The sequence below is a fragment of the Rhodnius prolixus genome, unplaced genomic scaffold, assembly GCF_049639745.1.
Source record: "Rhodnius prolixus isolate KJV_2025 unplaced genomic scaffold, Rpr scaffold_15, whole genome shotgun sequence".
Taxonomy (NCBI): Eukaryota; Metazoa; Arthropoda; class Insecta; order Hemiptera; family Reduviidae; genus Rhodnius; species Rhodnius prolixus.
Genome location: NW_027411605.1, coordinates 3035203 through 3058016, shown reverse-complemented (window position 1 = coordinate 3058016; position 22814 = coordinate 3035203). Strand labels below are relative to the sequence as shown.

Below are 22814 nucleotides of genomic sequence, written 5' to 3'. Positions count from 1 at the left end.
AACCTGCGGCTCGCGAGCCGCTTGCGGCTCTTTTACCCAAATTGTGTAGCTCTTCAGCCTGTCCAAAATATATTTTATACTTCAATTTTATTGAAACGAGTGAAAATTTCATTTATTGAATAAAGATATTTTATCAAAAAGAATTTTAAATGTGATAGGTTTGAAATTGAATAGAATTATATTAAAATACAGTACGTAATATATAGGACTGCCGCCATTTTCATTCAAACACAGGTTTGGTTATTATTTATTTGTTTACTTACTTTGCAATATGTGAAAATAAATATATAAAACATTTAAATGTTATTGAATACCATAAAATAATAATTTGCGAATACAAATGATCCACAGAGTTTTTTACACTCTATCATCCTTGCGGCTCTTGGTAAGATTTATTAAAATTATTTAAGGAGAAATGGCTCTCTACTTGAAATAGGTTGCCGACCCCTGCCCTAGGCAATTCCACTTATGAGGCCCTTTCATCTCCCATTTTTAAGTTTGTAAATGAGAGATAATAAAATACATCACTACTGTGATACATATCAATATGTTAGATGAAACATGTTGTTATTGGTACTGTTTTTAGAATAGCGTAATTTTAATTTTGCTAACAATTTGAATGTAGGCCCTCTTGATCTTGAGGCCCTAGGCTGAAGCCTAGTTAGCCTATAAGAAAATCCGGCCCTGCATGTATATGTTCAAACAACAAGTTTTTACTTTTAAGAAAGGGGACAATTTTCTTTGTAAATAGCTTTCAGAACAAATTTAATGTAAATCGTGTTTGGGAAAGTTATGAATTATAAATTTTCTTCATTGATTTAGTTTCAATTTAAAAAAAAAAATGCAGACTAAAGTGGATGTATAAATGTGATATCTCCAGTAGGGGATGTTTTTCAGTCTCTTGTGACTGCAAAAATTCAATTTGTCAAAATCTTGCTTGAATCTTTTAGATTTCGTGAACATTATTCGAAAGCCAACAATGTACTGAAAATGTTCGAGGGATCAAAGATATTGACGAGCTCTAAGTAAATAGTAAAACCAAAAAAAGTGGATATTTTTTAAAATTCAAAACAAGTGGAAAGCTTCAGTACAGTAGTTCATGGAAATAAACAAAAAAAGGGGTGCCCCCCCGAGTATTTCCAATGAAAACACAACTTCGAAAGTTGTAAATAATTACAATGCCTTCCATTTCTTTTTTCTGATTAGCAGTAAGTAAAAATAATGGTCAATACACGGTGGCAACTAAGTAATTATTTGCTAAAATATAATAGCTACTACTTCACCTCAACGTAAATACGCCATAATTGTTATAATGTTGAATTATTATTAATTTTTATGCTAGAGCAATTAAACACTGTCTCAGCCAAATTTAAAAAAACAAAAAATTGCCATGATAATTAGATGATATGAAATGCAATATTTAAAGTAATGCAATGATCTTATGATTAAAAAAAAAGAGTATCTTTCTTATATTTAAGGACCTATACCAACTAGTGCTATAAGAAGTCAATAATAGATTTAAAGATAACACGAGGAAGCCTAAAATGTAGTGACAAATAATAGACCATAAGGAGGAAAGCGGTACTATAATTTTCTCATTCAAAGTTGCATTAAATACCATCCAAAATATAAAATATATTATGTATTTATCATTGTATTACCTCATTTTTATTAAATTGTAATATATATTTTTTATTAGTAATAAATATTTTGGAAGTGCCAGTGCATATATGTATGTTCTACCAATATTATTTAATTGTAATAATGTTTACACATTTTAATACTACGACGTTTTATACACTCCTAATATTAAAGAGAGAGAAAACTTAAAAAGATTTATTTATTTTTAAGATGAAATCCTTCTCTTTTTTGTTTTTAAATTTATATAAAATTTGAATAGAACTCTTTAAAAGTTCAACGATGGCGCCTAAGATAATCTTTTGCCAGCAACTGAACAGCAACGTTTAACTCTGAAGGGCATTTGAAAATAATCATGGAATTTGATTACGATATGTAAATGAATCTTAAATTAATGTGCTGTGACTGCCTGTCGATCTGCTAGAAAAACGTATTTATTTTAAAATTAGAAAGTCAATAAACTTCCAGCTTACGCGCCACCTAATCTTAATCATTTTAAAACAAACCAATAGGTATAAATAATTTTGAAAATGTTTATTATTATGATTATGATAAAGATACGCGAGAGGACTTAGCCTCCAAAGGATCTAATCTTACTTCCCCACTCAAAAATAAATCTAATATCAGAGAATATCTCTGATCTTCATGTGACCGAGGTCCTCCTTTAATATCTAGCCTGTACCAAATACCCCGGAACCTAGACTTGAGAAAGCGAGAACAAAGTCAAATTATCATAGATTGTTGACAGAGATGTAGATTTCCCTTCCGATGGTATCTACTGCACAAGCGTGCCCAGTCTTTTTAAGTGTTTCTTACCCAGATCAAACTCCTTCGCTACCACTTTCTTACAAACCCGTCAATGTAACGTTTCGAAATTGCCAAGCAAGGTTTTGGGTCCATAAAATGATATGCTAAACTCGTCCCTTGCAAGCTCATTAGTTCTTTCGTTACCGTTAATTCCTGCATGTCCCCATATGGGAAGAGTCTAACTATCCTTCCCTAGACAAGATGATCCAGACATCTCCAGCATGTCTACCAGCTTAGAATTTCATTTTTACTTAGCAATCAGGCTAAGTTTCTAAGGTTTGGAAGGAGAACTCTGACGCCGAACAAGTGTCAAAACTGTCTTATGACTCGATCTTCGCATATAAAATATTACGATTGAAGAGTTTTAACGATATTTTTTTGTACTTATAGCAAATTACTTCAGAAAGTCACCAAGTAAAAACTCTTTCTGAGTTTGTACTGATTAAATTTAACGTTTATAATGATGACCGTTTGGCCTAATTTTGTTCATTCTAATGTTACGTTATTCCTGTATTTCAATTTTACATTAAAGTCATAAGTTTATTATAATTATTCGAGGATAAATTAAAAGTTTTTAAAACAAAGAAGATGCAGAATCTTCGTCGCAATATACTTTATTTGCTGTCCGCCAGCTTCAATTAATTAAAGATTAATTATGAATAAAAAACTAAGAAACTGCTTAGAAATAAAAGTAATGCAGATTAGTAGTTCAACAAATTAACGAAACAAATCATTCAAGCTCTGAAGGACACTAAAAAATGTTCAAACTTTAATAAAAAATAAAGTAATTAAACAAAAAATTATTTACAACTGATTCTCATTCTCACTGAACTAAAATTAATCGATATGTTAAGTTATTTCACAAGCAAAAATAAAAAACTAACTTTTCTTTTCAATCTGTTTGACGGAGAATTTAGAGTAAACGTTTTAATGTGGAAATATTACTTTTGAAAGGCTTACAATAAATTTTGAGTTGAATAGGTTTATAAAAATGTCTGCAACTAGCACTCGTAATTCAATGTCTCGTTTGATAAATTGAGTGTACATTAGATAAGATATATAAAATAATTAATTCTTCGAATTCAAGTAAATTTTAAAAAGTTAACAATTACATTTGCAAAAATATTCATTTTCAAAACAGAATTTGATGTTTATCGGGAATCATTGCAAAATAAAGATTTTGTAATTAGTTGTTCATAAATTTTTACCTCTAATTTTTGACGAGTAACTTGTGATAATTTCTCTGGCATTAAGTTCTGAAGGGCACAGAAAGCAATTACAGATTCTGGTTTGGCTAACAACCGTCTTTTGCCGCCGTTTAAGGAGCCTCAATGTTTGTCCTCAAAAAGTGCAACACGCAAGAAATGCCTGAAGTTAATACAAAAAGAAAGAAGAAAAATAATCCCTTAAATCTTAAACAATACAGAAATGAATTAATAAACATTTTAAAAATATCTAACAATAATAACAAAACAAACTTATTTCAATTTCAGAGCGATTGGAAACTGGATAGTGCTGTTATCTAGCGAGGAAATTTCCAACTAATCCGTTTTGCGTATTATTAAATATTATATTTATACTTACTTTTTTCTTAATTTTATTACATATTGGCCCTCCCATCAATTTGTTGTACTTAAAATCCTAAAGACTGCTTATTCACTCATAAAAACGAGCTACATCGAATCGATGGTTAAATACGCAATCGAATTTATGATTCATAAGTAAGAAATTGAAAGAGGGGATCTAACCTATTCAAAGATATGGTAAGGTTATAGTTGTTGGGCTTGAAGGATATATTAAAATCTCTGTAAAGGTGGTTACTTCAATGACAGTTACGGTAAATTATGATATATTAGTAATAATTATATTTATTTTATTTTGTTCTGGATGTTATAAGTTAGTTTTAACAATTCCATTCTACAAAACAAAGACTGACAGTGGTTGTTTTCTTTTTATTCTATGTTTTTTACTCACTTTTTTTTGCTTGATTCCTAAATGAAACATAATTAATTCGTTCTATAAATAGACTTAATTGGGTAATTAGTTACATAAATCTCGTTTTATTTGCAGGCCTTTGTGACTGTTTAAAAGTGAAATAAAGGCTATACAAAGTTTTCAAGTTGGATTGCCTGTGGGAGTTATACGTAGTAATTACTAGATTTTATAAACGTAGAATTAGAAAAGGAAAACGGTTTTTCAACAAGCTTAGAATGCCAACTTATCAGAATACAGCCGATGTGGATTTAGATCCACCAGAAGTACGTGTAAAAACTGCTTACAATGGGTAAGTTTACAATTATTTTTTTTAAACAGTATTTCATGTACCAGCACTTAATTAAATTGGGGTGAAAGCATTTGGTTTTTTATTCTTTGTGTTCTACCTTGTGCTTAGCTTTAAAAGCGGCTTTCTATGGGATGAAATCTATTTCATTCTTCAATATAATATGTGTTAACCTTAGTAGAATGATTTATGTATGCAAATATTCTTTTGGCTTATAAGCTTTTAAATAATTGCACCTTTACGTGGAGTGCATGTAAATGTTGGAAGTATCTATCCAATTCTCAAAATAAATCATTCTCATTTCCAAAATTGGCTACATTTTAGTCAATTCTAGCTGTAAATGCAGATCACAATAAAGATTTGTTTACACTTGTCTGATCTTTTTTGCAATTCTTAATAAATTCATTAATTTCATATAGTGCAACAATAAGTAATAATCAAAACTTCAGTGAAGGAGGCATGCGGCTGGATTGTGTTTTAATTTGTGCCTTATTTTATATGCCTGAAATTAATGGAATGCATTTAAAGCTTAATTTTAAATTTTGTTGATTACATTTGTTAAAATGTTTAATCATTTGATAATAAAAGTTATAATGGTTATAATAATAAGCTGAACTCAGCACATCACTTAGTAGATTTTATTTTGTTAATTCAAGTTTGTTGAATTTCGATTTTTTAAGGTTTTTAAGTGATCTTAGTTTGTATTGCTCCTGAATTTCATTTGCTTCTAAAAACTTTCAAAAGTACTTCTACTCTTTAATGTTGTTTTATTCAATTTTATTAACTATTTCATGGTATTGAAAGTAATTGTTGACAAGTATTCTTTACATGTATTTAGCATCCAAAAAAACATTTGTTTTTGTATATTAAAAGTATTTAAATGCCCCTTCAGTAATAAACCATTAAAATTCCTAAAATGGAATGGGAAAAATCTACACGGGTGTTTTAAATAGTATATTTCTTTAAGATTTGTTAATTTATTTGTAATTTTGCACGATTAAATGATAAATTCATTGCTTTTCAATCCTGCATGAAAAAGTAACTTTTAATATCATTCAATTTTTCGTATCAAATTTTTATAGACAAACCATTTTATTTTTATTTTGAATTTATCTCTGAAGTGATTCTAAATATTGAAAGTTTCAATTAATAGATATATTTTTGTAAAAACTTACTTTTAAATTGAGTTAATTATAAAGGAATCGCCAAAGTTGTATTTAACATTTTTAGTACAGTCATAACCAAATATCCAGGGATTGTGTCCAAATCTTAAGCATTATTAATTTTAAAGTTAAAAATTACTTCCTTTTTTTTTAAATTTTTGCCTGAAGAATAAATAAAAAGATAATTTAATGTTAAGATATTTAATGTTTAGATGTGAACGTAATTTTTGCAAAAAGTACTAGATTCTTTTAATTGACCATCAAGAACAAGGTAGCTGTGGATAATTCTCTTCCTATATCCTGAAAGTTTAAATTCAGTCGTCTTCCATCTTTTTTTTTTTTTTTTTCTCGGTTTCGGTAGTGCGTGAATTGTGTAAATTTGATTTTGTTTCGTTCACTTCAGAAATAAAAGTTGATCTCTTCTTATTTTTTTAAATTTTCATTTCTTATTTTTTTAAACAACTTAAAAACTAAACTTGTTTTACTATGATATGTGAATATTTAGTGTATAAATTTTATAGGGAGATCATGATTACCTATATAGATCCGCAGATTACATTAGAGCAATTATGCCAAGAAATGAGAGATATTTGCAGATTTAATCAAGAACAAGTGTTCACAATGAAATGGGTTGATGAAGAAGGTAAATTAATCAATTTATTAATCTAGAAATTTGACATTTATGGGTTATTAACTAGTATTCATAGTATGAAATTAATCTCTTAGCAATTGCTAGTTGTAATTGTTTAGAATTTATAAGTTTCAATTTAAGAATGTCTACTATTATAGTTGTCTAGTATTATAAGTTTAATTATTTATATAATTATTTTAAATTTGAATAATTTCAATATAAGTAATTCTTATTAAGTTCATAAACTATTTTGGATCAAGTAATTAGCATCTTCAGTGTTTGTTCCTTATTTTTATAATTTTCATTTTACTTGGTTCAGGTGATCCGTGCACAATTTCCACTCAAATGGAATTGGATGAAGCCATCAGATTGTACGAAATCAACAGGGATTCTGAGCTGATCATACACGGTAAGAATTGTTATTTTTACTTTTTGTAACTTTTTTTTTCTTATATTTTTCTTGTTTTATCCCTTGAAAAAGATGTTAACAGAAACGTTTTCTGTTGAAACTTTATACAGCTGAAAACAATTAACTTAAAATTAATATAATATGTATTAAGTTTTATGTCACTGTTCATCTTAGTCATCTCTTTAAAACGTTCAACATTTTGGGCCTTCCTATAGGTATAAAATGTGTACAAAATTTTGTTAAGTTTTACTTTGAAATATTGTTATTCACTGTATTTTATTTTTTATAGAATTATTGCTTTAGCAATAACTGTCATAAATTGAAGATGACCTGTTTCGAGGTTAAAACGTTACATATATAGGATGAAAAAATAATTGCCATTTCTGTCGTGATACATTTATTCTGCCGAGCTTTCGACCCCTAGGGTCTTAGGTCAACTTCAGGGCTAGTTTAAAAAAGTAATATTTTTACATTACAGGGTTGGCGTGTCTACTGTCTTCGTCTATTCATGGACATGCATGGATCCATCGGTTCTGGTAGTCCATGAAGTCTGTTCATGACACCTGAAGTCTGAAGACACACCAACCCTGTAATGTAAAAATTATTACTTTTTTAAACTAGCCCTGAAGATGATGACCTAGTTCCTAGGGGACGAAAGCTCGGCAGAATAAATGTATCACGACTGAAATGGCAATTACTTTTTCATCCTATTGAAGCTATGAATCAGCCACCAAAAATAATGAACAGCAGTTACATATATAATAACCAGAGTTAAAAGGAGATTTGTGGGTTTTGGCGAATGAGCTTGCAGATAGAAATGACTAATTCATGTTTTTCTTTTTAAAATCTTTATTATATTAACGAATTCTCTTGAACAATTTTTATTCATCAAACTAGACCAATTTTTTTAAATTCTTCTTAGTATAAACTAGTTTAATTGAACCTTAAGTGTTTGATACGGGAGAAATTTTCTAATTAGGTATAGTTTAAGTTTAATGAACTTAACGTGAATTTTTGTTTATTGACTCATTGCGTCTTATTAACATTAATAAAACTACCACTTTTTAGAGAGAAGTATCATCGCCTTTATGATGGAATTTATTATTGTTAGATTCTAGTGCTTTTTTTCAGCTAAATATTACGTATCTCTTTTTTTAAGAAGACGCTTATTTTGGCTTAAATTGAATGATAGTTTTATGTTTCATTTTTTTTTTGCTCATCATGATGCATGAAGATTTTAAAATTTTTTGTATTTATTTGCGGATTTATGTATTTCGTTCTCATGTTGGAAAAGTGTGCATGAAATAGTATATCGGTTAAATTTTATTAATTTTGTGTATTTTAGGATTTATTCAAGGATTACTTTTTTCATTGCAGGCGTTTTGATTTCTACCTTCTTTCGTGTTGCAATGCACGTAAAAGTATAATTTCTTGTACTGTTATTATTTTTATTATTAATGTAATAATAAATGTAATAAACATGAAATTTACTTTAAAACTAAGAACTTTAGTTTTAAGTTAATCATGAAGATGGTAGCAGTTGATCTTTGATGTGTGTGATCTATTCATGGGAGTGAATTCCTACTGTGTTTGGGATTCGAGTACATTTTTTTTTTACTCAGTTCTTTTTTAAGGAATTGCATTCCCTTTTGCTTGTAGATCGCTTTGATTTGTGTGCCTTCTTCACTAACCAAGTTTTGCAACCTTATGTGATGGAAAGGTACAGAGTGGGGCAAAAGGTACGAACCGGTTTTAAAGGGATGTAAAACAAAAACAATTCAACTTACAGAACTTATGTTTATATTGTTTAATTCAGTACAGAATCTAGTTTTTTACATTAAGTTTCGAAAGATGATATCACGTAGGTGGCGGCCGTCAGCCGCGATGCACTCTTGAAGGCGAATTCTGAAGTTTTCAACCGCTCTTCTGCACATTTCGATGGGTATTGCCGTAACTTCCTCTCTGATTCTCTCCTTAAGTTCTTCCTGGGTATGTGGACGATGTTTAAAAACTTTTTCCTTTATGTACCCCCAAAGGAAAAAAAATCACAAATGCTCAAATCTGGTGAGCGCGCAGGCCACTCAACGTCACCCCTCAAAGAGACGAGGCGCTGGGGAAACACTTGCCTCAATCTCGCCATTGAAATCCTAGCAGTGTGAAATGTAGCCCCCGTCCTGTTGGAACCAGATGTCTCCCAGATTAGTTGCTTCACTCAATTCTTCCAGCTGAGGTTCAAAAAACTCTTCCAACATTGTCACACAGCGCCTCGACTCTTTGAGAGGTGACGTGGAGTGGCCTGCGCGCTCACCAGATTTGAGCATTTGTGATTTTTGTTTCTTTGGGGGTACATAAAGGAAAAAGTTTTTAAACATCGTCCACATACCCAGGAAGAACTTAAGGAGAGAATCAGAGAGGAAGTTACGGCAATACCCACCGAAATCTGCAGAAGAGCGGTTGAAAACTTCAGAATTCGCCTTCAAGAGTGCATCGCGGCTGACGGCCGCGCCACCTACGTGATATCATCTTTCAAACTTAATGTAAAAAACTAGATTCTGTACTGAATTAAACAATATAAACATAATTTCTGTAAGTTGAATTGTTTTTGTTTTACACCCCTTTAAAACCGGTTCGTACCTTTTGCCCCACCCTGTATTTGAGATTGGTACACGGTACAAAGTCTGCTTGGTTTCCGTGCGGATCTCTCGATTGCTTAAGAATTTCTTGTTATTTTCTGAGAATAACTAAATTGGTCGAGGCTATTCTTGCGTTAATTCTCGGTTTCAATGTCCCCCATTTGCATCCTACTAGTACTTCAAACTGGACTTCATAGTACTGCTGGCTTACCTAGAAGACAAATTTTCTCAACTGGTTGCAGTTTGAATTTCCTATAAGCGATTAACTATTGTTCATTCAAACTTTTTTAGTCCTTTGCGTTCGTACAGAATTTTCCATTTTCATTTTTTCCGGGAAATACATGTTTTTAGTACCCTTTGGCGCTCCGGGCCCTAAAAGAGCTTGGGTCTGCCCAACAATCCTGTTCCCACTCTTCTCTTTTCTGGGAGTTTTCTCAGGAACTCTCTTTTTTCTCCTTTTTCCTGGTCTTCTCCCCCAATTCTTCTCACTCTCATTCTCTGCAGTACTTCTTTTCCTAGGGAAAATTTATTTTGGGTCAGTTTTGGTGAAGTGGTTTCTACAATTCCATTTAAATAAAATAGAAAGATCTTTTCCAGACAGCTATATCCAGTTCGATAACAGCGCATAGTTTACAGTAATAGAAAGTTCCGTTTGTTTGCCGAATTACCTAGGCTCTAGGGTGCCAAACTTTTTAACTATTCCTATACTTTGTACAAATAAAATAATCATGTGCATTGTTATGCAAAGTTTTTCCGTAACTGCATTCCTGTGAACTGCTGGGCTGTGAATAATGTCAAGTTTACATTATTATTGTTGTGCGCGTATTGTTGAATGACTTTTTATTATTATTATTATTATTGCTTTAATGTTATTTTAACGAATGAATTATGCATTAATATTTCAACATACTCAATATCCAAGTCGGGTTTAAGGTTTTATCTTTTGGGAATGGATATAGCTAAAATTGAATAGGCTCATTGTTCGAGTGTTTTTCAGCTTAAAGCTTAAGTTTAGCTTAAATTCTTTCTTCATCATACCGTTTTCAGCTATTTTGGCCTGTGACGTCATTTTCGACAGTTGAAACTCCTTTGCTGCAGTCATCTTCCATAGATTCTAAGTTTATTAAAGTTTCTCCGCTTTTATCTTCTGAACTCCTATTTCAATCGCATTCTTTATTCAGTATTTAGTTTTTTTGGTCAAAAAATTGTCTATTACATTTACTCGCCACGAAGTCTTTGACATCTTATCTGTTTGTTCTGTACCCAATTTGTAGATTGCTCACCGGTTTAAGTAAATTCTTTTTCTGATATAGGAAATTATGTCCAACTACCAATTAGGTGTAGTGGACGGAGGCGACTAGCAAACATAATTCACTGTAAATTTCTCTCATATTAACCATTGGGAATATAGACTAGTACCGCAATACACTTAGCTTTGTGGGTCTAGCTTATAACCGCCTAACATACTTTACTGAAAATTCTCTCATATTAACCATTGGGAATATAGAGTAATACCGCAATACATCTTAGCTTTACGGGTCTAGCCTATAACCGCCTAACATACTTTACTATAAATTTCTCATATTAACCATTGGGAATATAGACTAGTACCGCAATACATCTTAGCTTTACGGGTCTAGCCTATAACCGCCTAACATACTTTACTGTAAATTTCCCATATTAACCATTGGGAATATAGACTAGTACCGCAATACATCTTAGCTATGCGGGTCTAGCCTATAACCGCCTAACATACTTTACTGTAAATTTCCCATATTAACCATTGGGAATATAGACTAGTACCGCAATACATCTTAGCTTTACGGGTCTAGCCTATAACCGCCTAACATACTTTACTGTAAATTTCCCATATTAACCATTGGGAATATAGACTAGTACCGCAATACATCTTAGCTTTACGGGTCTAGCCTATAACCGCCTAACATACTTTACTGTAAATTTCCCATATTAACCATTGGGAATATAGACTAGTACCGCAATACATCTTAGCTTTACGGGTCTAGCCTATAACCGCCTAACATACTTTACTGTAAATTTCCCATATTAACCATTGGGAATATAGACTAGTACCGCAATACATCTTAGCTTTACGGGTCTAGCCTATAACCGCCTAACATACTTTACTGTAAATTTCCCATATTAACCATTGGGAATATAGACTAGTACCGCAATACATCTTAGCTTTACGGGTCTAGCCTATAACCGCCTAACATACTTTACTGTAAATTTCCCATATTAACCATTGGGAATATAGACTAGTACCGCAATACATCTTAGCTTTACGGGTCTAGCCTATAACCGCTCGGCTACCGTGGCGCCTAGATTGGCCATAAGTTTTATCATTTTATTTTCATATTTGAACCGTTTTCTCACACTGTTTTTCTTAGGGGGAACTTTTTGGTTTTAGGCTTCGTAATTCTTGCACCGATTTGACGTGGTCTTTAAATATAACTGGTACTCAGCATTTGGGCAGTACATCCTTGGAAAAAAATACGTTTAAAACAAATTGTAAATTTAATACTTTCAATAATTAGAAAACTATTTCTATGGCCAAAGAAGAACCACTTATTTTAAGAAATAATTTATGCTAACTATTTATTTAATTAACGATACCATTATTTGGTTTCTTTGAAAGAACAGCGTCGTCTGTCCTTTTGGATGGAAATTAGGTTTTAAAAAAACTAAAAAATAGCTGATCATTTGTTTTCCTTCAGCTTTTTTTTTTTCCAGCGTATTCTATTGTATAATAAACAACAATGGATGTTTATTGTTATTTGTGAATGATCCACAAATAAACGGTGTTTCCATTTGCTAGTGGTGTGGTGGGGGGAGCGCAATTAGTTTTAGGGAGGACAGGCATGGTTGGACAAAACTACACTCCTTTATTTTGTATTTAACGAAAAAGAAAAAAAGGCATCTAGTTTATAGTGTTAACTCTAGCCCGTAGGATAAAGAGGGTGTCTTTTATGATGTTATTTCTTTAGGATTGTGGTGTGTGGTTTTTTTTGTTTTTTGTGCTACCATAATTTGGTTTTTATTTTTAATTGTGTGATGTGAAAATAATTGTGCGAATTTTTTTACGTTTTTCATGTTTGTGACTTTTGAAGTGTACGCACTCGATCTATGTTTAGCCTGTTTACATCCGCATATGAGTACTCTGTCTCTATGATAGACAAAGTATTACCATCGAATATTGAAGGTCTGTGTTTATGGTGTCTTTTATGTTTTTTTTTTTGTTTTTTTAAGTACATTCAGACCTTTTTTTTTCTTTTTTACTTTTCTTGTCTTTTATGTTTTATGTTTCTTTTTTTTAAGTACATTCGGAACTATTTTTTTTTAACTTTTCTTGTCTTTCATGTTTTATGTTTGTTTTTTGTTAGTACATTCGGAACTTTACTGAAGATTCTGACGTTTGGGTTCTGTTAAAGGGATTTCAATGAATTTTTTTTTGTTTTAAAAAGAGTTTGAAGGAAGTTCCCCTAAGCGGAAGTAGTTTCTCATTCAGTGGATTTGTTCACTCTTCTTCGAAATTAGTTTCATGCTTTTCGTTCAATTTTGTGCATACTTCCGTTCAGATAGATTGTTTTTTATAGCTTCTATTTCTATCATTTTTCTAGTACTTTTTTTTTTCTAGGCAGTTGTTGGGGGATGGGCTGGGGTAGGCTTCTTCTCTCTAAGGTTATATTTCAGTATAGTGTACGGTTTTAGCCACTACATTGTTATTGATAATTAAGAATGACTCAGATATTTCGAGTTTGAGGAATTGTTAGAAACTTGAGCCGTGAGTTAGTGTTTACAGCTGACTTATTAGTCCGAATTCTTTTACCTCGTAAGAGAGAAAATTATCAAACTTAATACCTAATAGTTTTCCATAAAATGGAAAACAAAATTGGTTAAACCGAGTATGATTGTTAGCGTTAATATTCGCTGTCGTATTACCATTGTGTAATCAGCTGTTTGGAGGTGGTGGTGGGGGAAATAGTGTTGTGGTTACGTCAGCAGAAAATGCATAATTCCGCTTGATTTATCGTTTATACTTCTTATTAGACCCTTCCTTGTATACCTATATACCTATAGCTGCTATTTTCTGTGTCTTTTCTCTTCATGATTTTGTACTTCACAAAAATATAATAAAAGGAAGTAATATCCGGTGTGACCACTCGCACGACTTCCTCTTTTGGATAATTACGTCATTAAATGTTCTTGAAACATAGAATTTTCACTTAAAAGAAATTACTTCGATATTTCGCAAGTTCTAAATAAAAATATTGCTGTTGATGGTGAAAGATATACGCCACAGCTACCTAGAATCACATTTGTATACTGTAATAGTTTCAGGCCAAACTGATAGGCCTTAACACATGTTTAGTTTCTAAAGCAGGAATCGCCAAACTTTTTTTTATCATGGACCCCCCCTATATAATTTTTCAAAAATCTCCATCGACCTCTCCATAAAAGTAATTTTCAGTTAATTAAAATAAAACTATTGGGTACTGAGTTTGTATGTTTATATTATGATTTTAAACATTTTTTTAAAGTAATTTTACATTGTGTAACAAATAGTTTTATGAAAAATATCTTAATGTTGAAATTTAAATACCTTAATATTTATTAAACAATAAGTAAAGTACAGTATTGCTTCTTAATTAATGAGATGGGTGTGCCTGGTGTTTCTTTGCAAGTTTCGCTATATTGGGTTCGAAATTGTTTTTCCTTTGATCCCCCCTTGCTCAGATCAACCCCCTACTTCTGTTAAATAGACCCCTGGGGGGTCTATATAGACCACTTTGGCGATCTCTGCCCTAACCAAATCCAAAAATCCTCAAATAAAAAACATCGGTTTAGTAACTTCCGAGGGGGTATTTCCGGAAGTACGTTCTATGGCTACTACAATTGGCGCTACTGCTCATTACTGGGCCTCAATCCGCTTCCGCCAGTCCTCCATATCCAATTCCTCAACTCCTAGCAGGTCTCTGGCATCCCCGCCTGCCCCATCATTCCCTTAATCTTAATTTAGGCCTGCCCACTCTCCTGACACACTATGTACATCCTCTTGTAGAAGCCGTCTGGGTGTTTCCAACTCAGAGACCTTCCTTGCCACATGGCCTGCCCATCTGAACCCGCTAAGGCCCTAATTACCTTTACGATGTCTGCTTCCCGGGAATAGATGCTGTAGTTCCTGATTCTTTCTTCTTCTCCAAATCGTGCCCTCTTTAATAGGGCCAAAAATTCGTCAAAGAACTTTTCTCTCGGTACACTTGCAGCATCCTTTTAACATTTTTTGAAATTACCCAAGCTTCGGAGCCATATGTTAATACAGGTGGGATCAGGGTCTTTTAGAGATGTACTTTTGTATGTTTTGATATTAGGATGCTTCTCAAATGCTTATTCAAGCCATAATAGCACCTATTGGCCATCATACTCCTTCTTTTTATTTCTAGGGATAGATCGTTGTCCCTAGAGATTAAGGTTCAAAGGTATATGAATGAATCAACTTGTTCATTGATATACAGGGTGTATGCGGAGGAGTGGTCGAAACTTCGGGAGGTGATTCAGCAGCTCAAATGCAACAAAAAATATTCTCTTCGCGAATATCGATGGAAAAGTTAAAAATGCAAATATCTTGGACACTATTGAGAATCAGGCCAAAGTGAAGAAAATATTTTTTGTTGCATTTCAGCTGCTGAATCACCTCCCGAAGTTTCGACACCACTCCTCCGCATACACCCTGTATATACGTTCTATGGCTTGTACAGGTTATGCACGCAAAAGAAGCCGAGACTCGTGTTGAAGTTAATGATTCCTTTTGCTCATTATTAGAATTAGAAGAAGCAGGATTGCATTGTTCTTTCTGTTCTTTCCTGTGACCAGTGTGTGTGGGGTGGGGGGAACTGTTATGGGTTTGTGTTAAGCCATTTTGTTTAACTCTTGGAAAGTGTACATCACGTAGACGCCTAGGGCGGATTGTTACTGTGTGAGTACACAGGGCGTTTCTTTTTCCACCCCCTTTTTTTTTGGCGTGTAAGGGCAAGAAGTTAGCGTAGGGTGGGTGGGGGACGAAAGAAGAGGGTTTGAGGCTTTTATAGTTGGGGGGAGGACTTTTCCTTCTCCAAAGTAACATTCGGCTCCGGAAAACCGGGTCAATGCGAAATCAATGTAGGTACCACCCACCCACACCCCCGTTCTGTGTTCTCAACCCTCCCGTCGCCCGGCTTCCAGCTAGTAAAGCTGGGCGCGTGTGTATGTATGTGTGGGTTTAGTTGTATTTTGTGGTCCTAATGTATTAGGGAGACCTGCTTGTTGGTGGCTTATATTGACGTTGTGTCTGTGTGTGAGTTTGGCGGGTGAAAACTAAACCCCTCACCCCCTCCCTACTGGATAGATACCCACAGGGTCTTAGTTTTTAAAGAGCCCATGGTACTTGGCTTCAGCAGTGCAGCCAACTTACACACTGACCCACTTACTCTGGGCCATTTCCTTCAAGGCACTGGTTCCACTTCCTTTACATTCTCTCTTCCTCACCCATTAGTAGAGAAAAAAAAATACTAGGGATGCTGTATCTTCTAATACCTGATACAACCTTCACAAATCCTACTTATCTTCTTTGAGCACATTGATTACACACCCACATACTTCGTAGTTTTACTATTTGCGTTCATGCAGATTATCATTCCTTCCACAGATATCGATTTGGAGTTTACACCCAGAAAAATTGATTGTAAAGGTCCATTCTATAAGAAAAAGTGGTTTTTATACAATTTTCTCCGGTTCATGTACGTCTGTCTGTATCTAACTCAAAACGGAAATATCACGAATAGTTCTGATTAAAAGTAAAGTAATGGCCTATTTTTTTCAGGCGGGCTTAACGTCCAACTGAATTAGGTGTCGCGGACGGAGGCGACTAGCAAACATACTTTACTGTAAATTTCTCATATTAACCATTGGGAATATAGACTAGTACCGCAGTACATCTTAGCATTGCGGGTTTAGCCTATAACAGCCTATACTTTACTGTAAATTTCTCATATTAACCATTGGGAATATAGACTAATACCGCAATACATTTTAGAATGGCGGGTCTAGCCTATATCCGCCTAACATACTTTACTGTAAATTTCTCATATTAACCATTGGGAATGTAGACTAGTACCGCAATACATCTTAGCTTTGCGGATCTAGCCTATATCTGCCTAACATACTTTACTGTAAATTTCTCATATTAACCATTGGGAATATAGACTAGTACCGCAATACATTTTAGAATTGCGGGTCTAGCCTATATCCGCCTAACATACTTTACTGTAAATTTCTCATATTAACCATTGGGAATATAGACTAGTACCGCAATACATCTTAGTATTGCGGGTCTAGCCTATATCTGCCTAACATACTTTACTATAAATTTCTCATATTAACCATTGGGAATATAGACTAGTACCGCAATACATCTTAGCTTTGCGGGTATAGCCTATAACCGCCTAACATATTTTACTGTAAAGTTCTTTTATTAACCATTGGGAATATAGACTAGTACCGCAATACATCTTAGCTTTGCGAGTCTAGCCTATAACAGCCTAACATATTTTACTATAAAGTTCTCATATTAACCATTGAGAATATAGACTAGTACCGCAATACATCTTAGCTTTGCGGGTCTAGCCTCTAACCGCCTAACATACTTTACTGTAAATTTCTTTTATTAACCATTGGGAATATAGACTAGTACCGCAATACATCTTAGCTTTGCGAGTCTAGCCTATAACAGCCTAACATATTTTACTATAAAGTTCTCATATTAACCATTGGGAATATAGACTAGTACCGCAATACATCTTAGCTTTGCGAGTCTAGCCTATAACCGCCTAACATATTTTACTATAAAGTTCTCATATTAACCATTGGGAATATAGACTAGTACCGCAATACATCTTAGCTTTGCGGGTCTAGCCTATAACCGCTCGGCTACCGTGGTGCCCAAGTTCAAATTAAAGTGCTTTTGCTTTCAATAACTTGCACAACATCTTTCAATTAGTGACCGTCCATTCTAATTTAAGAGATTTCTGAGTTTTAAAACCCCAGATAGTTTCAAAACTTCATATTAGCTTAATTTAACAAAAAAATGATCTACCATTTTTTTTAATCAGCTACTTAAAATTGAATTGAGTAAATATAACGCCAGTTGTATTATGATTCAAATGCAATACAAACAGTTACAGTTTGACTGCATATGTGCATGTAAATTAAATTGGACAATTAATCGACTGTTTATTATGATTAGATTGTCCAAATTGGGCAATTGTTATTGCTGTGCTAATTTTGGTCCAATTTTAGCTAAATGGCTGGGGGTTTATTTATGATAAGGGGCGGCGCTTGGAGTATTGGTCCCGATTTCAGTCAAAAAATGTAGTTTTGTTAAACTCAATTAGTTTTTATTGCAATCTGGGTTGATTGTTTTATTTATTTTTATTACTACGTGTTAAATCGTCGGAATTGGGTGTCTTCCGGTGTATATATATATATGTTTGAGTTCCTTTAAACACGAATAAATTACTGCGTGAACAAATTAAAGATAAATATTTACTAAATAAATAATGGTTATCACTCGTAGATTTCCTTATATTAAATGGAAATCGGGAAATCATGGTGCTGCGCATTAAACAATAGCAAGCATCAACAATTTATAAACGATTAGAATATACTCGTAGCATAAGAGCACCCAGAATGGCCAACAAAACTTACTGGAAGTATTGTGCAAAACGGAAACTTAAGTGAAGTCGTAATCTAAGTGGACAACTAAATCTGACTTCCGCCTAACTTTACGCAACATATCCTAACGTTATATCTACAGGGTCTCTATTGACATCAAAAAAAGTCACGCTGAAGGCTAACAATAAGAACATGGTATCAACAAGTGACCGTCTAGAGCAGGGATGGCGAACCTTTTTTGAGACTTGGGTCAAATTTTGTACTTTTTTTTTTTAGTACTAGCTCTTGGGTCACTAATGCCCATTTGTACAAGAGTTAAGTTTAAAAATTTTAAACTGAATATTTTCAAAACTAAAACATCTTTAAAATTCAGTTGGCTTAACGGGTAAAACGGGGACGAAAAAAAGTGCTAGGGAAGTCTCTTTTTACAAAACATAACTGAACAAAACCTTACAAAAGTGTGTTTTATCTGAACAAAAAATCTAAATATGGTTATTTGCTTTGGGTTGTCGACTTTTTTAACAAAAAAAATATGAGTAAAATTATACATTTTATTTGATATTTTGTAAACACTTTTCCTTTATTTCAAATACTACAAAAGCATTTGTCGCCATTTGCGTTTTAGAACTGTAATGATCAAACTAAAGGTTATAGATAGCATTTAAATTGCTTTTGTGTCAATGCGTGATTGAAAAAAATACAGATAGAATATAAATTATCCACAACAATTAGAAAATCTAAATCAACCCGCGTAAACAAACCAATGGTTGCCTAGCAATTGTGGGTCAGTGAAAAAGCTTGCGCCGCGGGTCTGACCCGCGGGTCATAGGTTCGCCATCACTGGTCTAGAGACTTGAGCAAAAAGGACAAGAAATCATTTAAAGCCTTCAACAACTTATATATGACGTGCCCATAACGCACGTCCAATTGTCGGCTTACAATATCCACAAAAAAAAAAAAAATCAAAGACAGGACCGCCGCCGAAAAACCTGGAACACTAACTTAACTGCAACAACTCTACAGCCTTAGTGCAAAGGGACAGACTTTTTTACAGCAGAATGAAAGGAAATAACTTAAGGGAAATACAGCCTCCAACACTCCGCGACATCATTTCCAGTTCATGATATCGCTCTTATAAAACTTCTAGTCTGCGTATCCTCTTCATTCTTTCTCCCTTCAAAAATACCCTTCAGTAAACTTCCGTTTGCTAGATTTCAGCGAAAATACTTGTTCCAAGAAGGAACAGTAATACGGAAGTAACGTGAAATTTTAAAAAGATTCAGAGTTCTCTGCGGATGTTCAAAGTACATTCATGTTCTTCTATATACCATGTGCTAGATCTGGTCTAGACTCAGTGTTATTTTGGACACGCTCAATAGACTTCCTGTTGTTAGGAGGAACGTGAGTTTGCTGACTGGCTGGTTGTTGGCTAGATGTCATTACCACTAGTGTAGGTTTATAGGTACGTTCTACTGAGAAAGGTAGGTCTTATCGGAGCTATTAACTTCAGACCTTTTCGCGGGAGCGCAGCACTATCTCTCGCGAGATTTTTAGTTGTATTCCCCCTCTCTCGCCCCCGTCACAACTATCCCCACCATATTTGTTCTTCCTAGTGATCTATTATTTCACTAGTGATAACAAACAGTTCTAGCCAGCTTCCAGCATCAAGCCGTCCATTGTGTTCGACTCCAGCTTGTGTGTCTGTCTATCTATCTCTCCGTTCTAAAACTTATCCATAATACCCCTCCCTACTCTACCGTTATTTATCTAAAGCATTATATAAGAATTGGTACCATTGTAAATAAGTCCGTGCAAGCATCCTGAGAACTTAAGGGAAGCAAAGATAAGATTGAGATGAGGTCACTGGATGAGATGTATTCCCCAGGCACCGATAGGGGTGGTATCTATATTTGCAATTCATTAGTTTACTTACATGTAATACAGAATTTTTGATACAACGTCTTCATAATAACTCTAAAGTGGAAGGGGAACAATAGATTATTGTCACTTGGAAAAAAAATAGATGTCTGAAATAGACATGTCTGGGATGCACGCTTATGGTGGCTGTGTTATTTGACAGTGTTATCGTGAGTCCCAAAACTATGGTTTCAGTTTTTAGCAGCGTTACATCCCCCCCAATTAGGCGCCTTTAAGCAGTCTGGAAGAATGTTTGCCATAGAAGCCCGCCAAGTCCTACTCCAGCTACTCTTTCTTTGATTCCATGGCTGCCAACCCAACCGAACAGAACAATTTTTGCATGGGAAAAATTCCGATTCAAGATTCACTTCTAGGTCAATCTTCAAAAATTTCAGAGAGTGTGCAATTAAAGTTCCTCCGGCCAAACTGCCTAAAATGAGCGTAGTAGTGAATTTGCCTTTAAAAGTGTTCAAAAATTGCTCCCAGTCAGTATACCAACTTCATAATCTTCTAAGTACCAATAAGCCAATTTAATGACTTTTCTACTTGACTAAAATATTGTCATTGTTCTAAGTCATGTTTTTGAGGGAATCAATGGTCTATATTATGCTAGACACGTCCAGCAATTATTTAAAAAAAATATTTTTATTTAAAGCACGTCAACATCTGAAGGTTATTGTTACAGAGTGCTCTCGACTCTCTCCATTACCGGAAGGAAGTATGTTGTGGAGACGTGAAACTCTTTTCTTTTTTTTTACTAAAACCCATTTTTATTAATCGTAGGGACTTTATTAAAATGGGTATTTTTGATGTCACCTTTGGTATTATCGAAATATTTTCTCGTATCTAAATTAAGAAAAAGGAATCGTAATGCTGTTATAGTTCCGGTGGGTGGCTCTAAGTCCGTTATCTTCAATTATTAAATTGGGAAAAGAATCGCGGGTCGTTTTTTCTTTTGGAATCAAATTTTTAAATACGCGATTAAATAAATAAAAACAAGTAGATTAATGTTTATCCCTTTAAAAGGTTTATAATCAGTTTTCTCCCGGCTGGCTGGCCGGAAAGATCACGTACACGGCACGATAGTTGAATTTCTAGAGCCCAGGGGGGGGCCTCTCTCTGGAGAGGGTTGGAGGAAGCCCAGTTTTGGCGTAGCTACGGCAGCCAGCCCAGCACGTGATGGGTATTAACGCCTGAATTATTTCCAACACTGACTTTTCAGCTTTCCCCCACCACCACCACCACCCGCTTTTATCAAGCCCGAGTGGGGAGGAGGAGCTAATGTGGTGGCATTACCTCTCTCAGTTAGGTACACGTTCGCTCCACATCACCGGAAACCTGTCTATAGAAGTTCCGGTCTTCTCTCCCTTCTGCTTTGCTTCTATACCACAGCTGCCGCACATTGCCCTTTGGAATCTATTGAATGCGTTGCTCATATTGTTCTACTACTTCTCACACGTAGCCCCCTCCCAAGCTTAATTCAATTATATCACATAATCGTTGTGTTTTTTTTTTTTTATATATAAAAGTAGGTTTACCGTATTTTTTTCTTCGGATTCAGGAAATCCTGTATTTTTTGTGGCTATGTTGGAGTGCGCGTAAAATATTTGTGTAACAAGAAATATGTAGCCGAAATGTGTGCATTATGTCGCCCTTAGATAGAGTTTCCCGGAGAGAAAAGACCGAAAACTTCGTAAAGTTTACAAAAAAAAAAGCATGCCCAAACTCTTAAGAGCCAGCTCTACAACTTATTCTTAAAGACTAACTTGTCCATGGTACACTATGTGCTTCAGGCCACCACCTCCTCTGCGCTTACCTTTATCTTGTCCCTTATATCGCTCCCTTCTCGTGACTCCATTTTCGTATCTAAATTTTCTTTTTCAAGTGATCCAATTTTCTTTTGCATGAATTTTTAAAATTTTTATCTCATAAAACTTTTCTCATCTTATTAACGTCCTTAGTGCGATCTTTTTTTTTATTTTATTTAAGTTCACTTTTTACTCGTAGCAGCTGATTTGCTGGATCTTATCAAATTAAAATGAGCTGTCTCCGGAAGTTTAAGTGTGTTGAGTTTCTCAGATTTTTGATTAGTAGTTAGGACATTCGTAATCCTTTCACCTAACTCAGGGGTCGCCAAACTGTTTTGACCATGGACCCCCCCTTATATAATTTTTCGAAATATCCATCGACCCCCATAAAAGTAATTTTCAGTTAATTAAAATAAAACTATCTATTAGGTACTGTGTTTCTACATTTATTTTATGATTTTAAACATTTTGTTAAAGTAATTTTACATTGTGTAACAAATAGTTTTATGAAAAATATCTTCATGTTGAAATTTAAATATCTTAATATTTATTAAATAATAAGTAAAGTAACTACAAGTATTGCTTCTTAATTAATGAGATGGGTGTGCCTGGTGTTTCTTTGCAAGGTTCCGCTATATTGGGTTCGAAATTGTTTTTCCTTCGACCATCCTGGCTCAGATCGACCCCCTACTTTTGTTAAATAGACCCCTGGGGGATGGGGGTCTATACACTTTGGCGACATCGGCTCTAACTGCTTACTGAAAAATTGTCACTTTCAGAAAGAATTTCACGAGTACCCT

General features: G+C 34.0%; 1 protein-coding gene across 1 annotated transcript in view; it reads left to right on the top strand.

The window, feature by feature from the left end:
- Window positions 1–4146: 4146 nt before the first annotated feature.
- Window positions 4147–22814, top strand: part of aPKC (protein kinase C iota type) — a 555703-nt gene continuing 537035 nt past the window's right edge. The window contains exons 1-4 of the mRNA XM_074129614.1: window positions 4147–4282; window positions 4516–4729; window positions 6411–6532; window positions 6840–6929. Of these exons, the coding sequence (XP_073985715.1) occupies window positions 4656–4729; window positions 6411–6532; window positions 6840–6929 (286 nt within the window). The 5' untranslated portion in view covers window positions 4147–4282; window positions 4516–4655. The remainder of the gene's footprint in view (window positions 4283–4515; window positions 4730–6410; window positions 6533–6839; window positions 6930–22814) is intronic.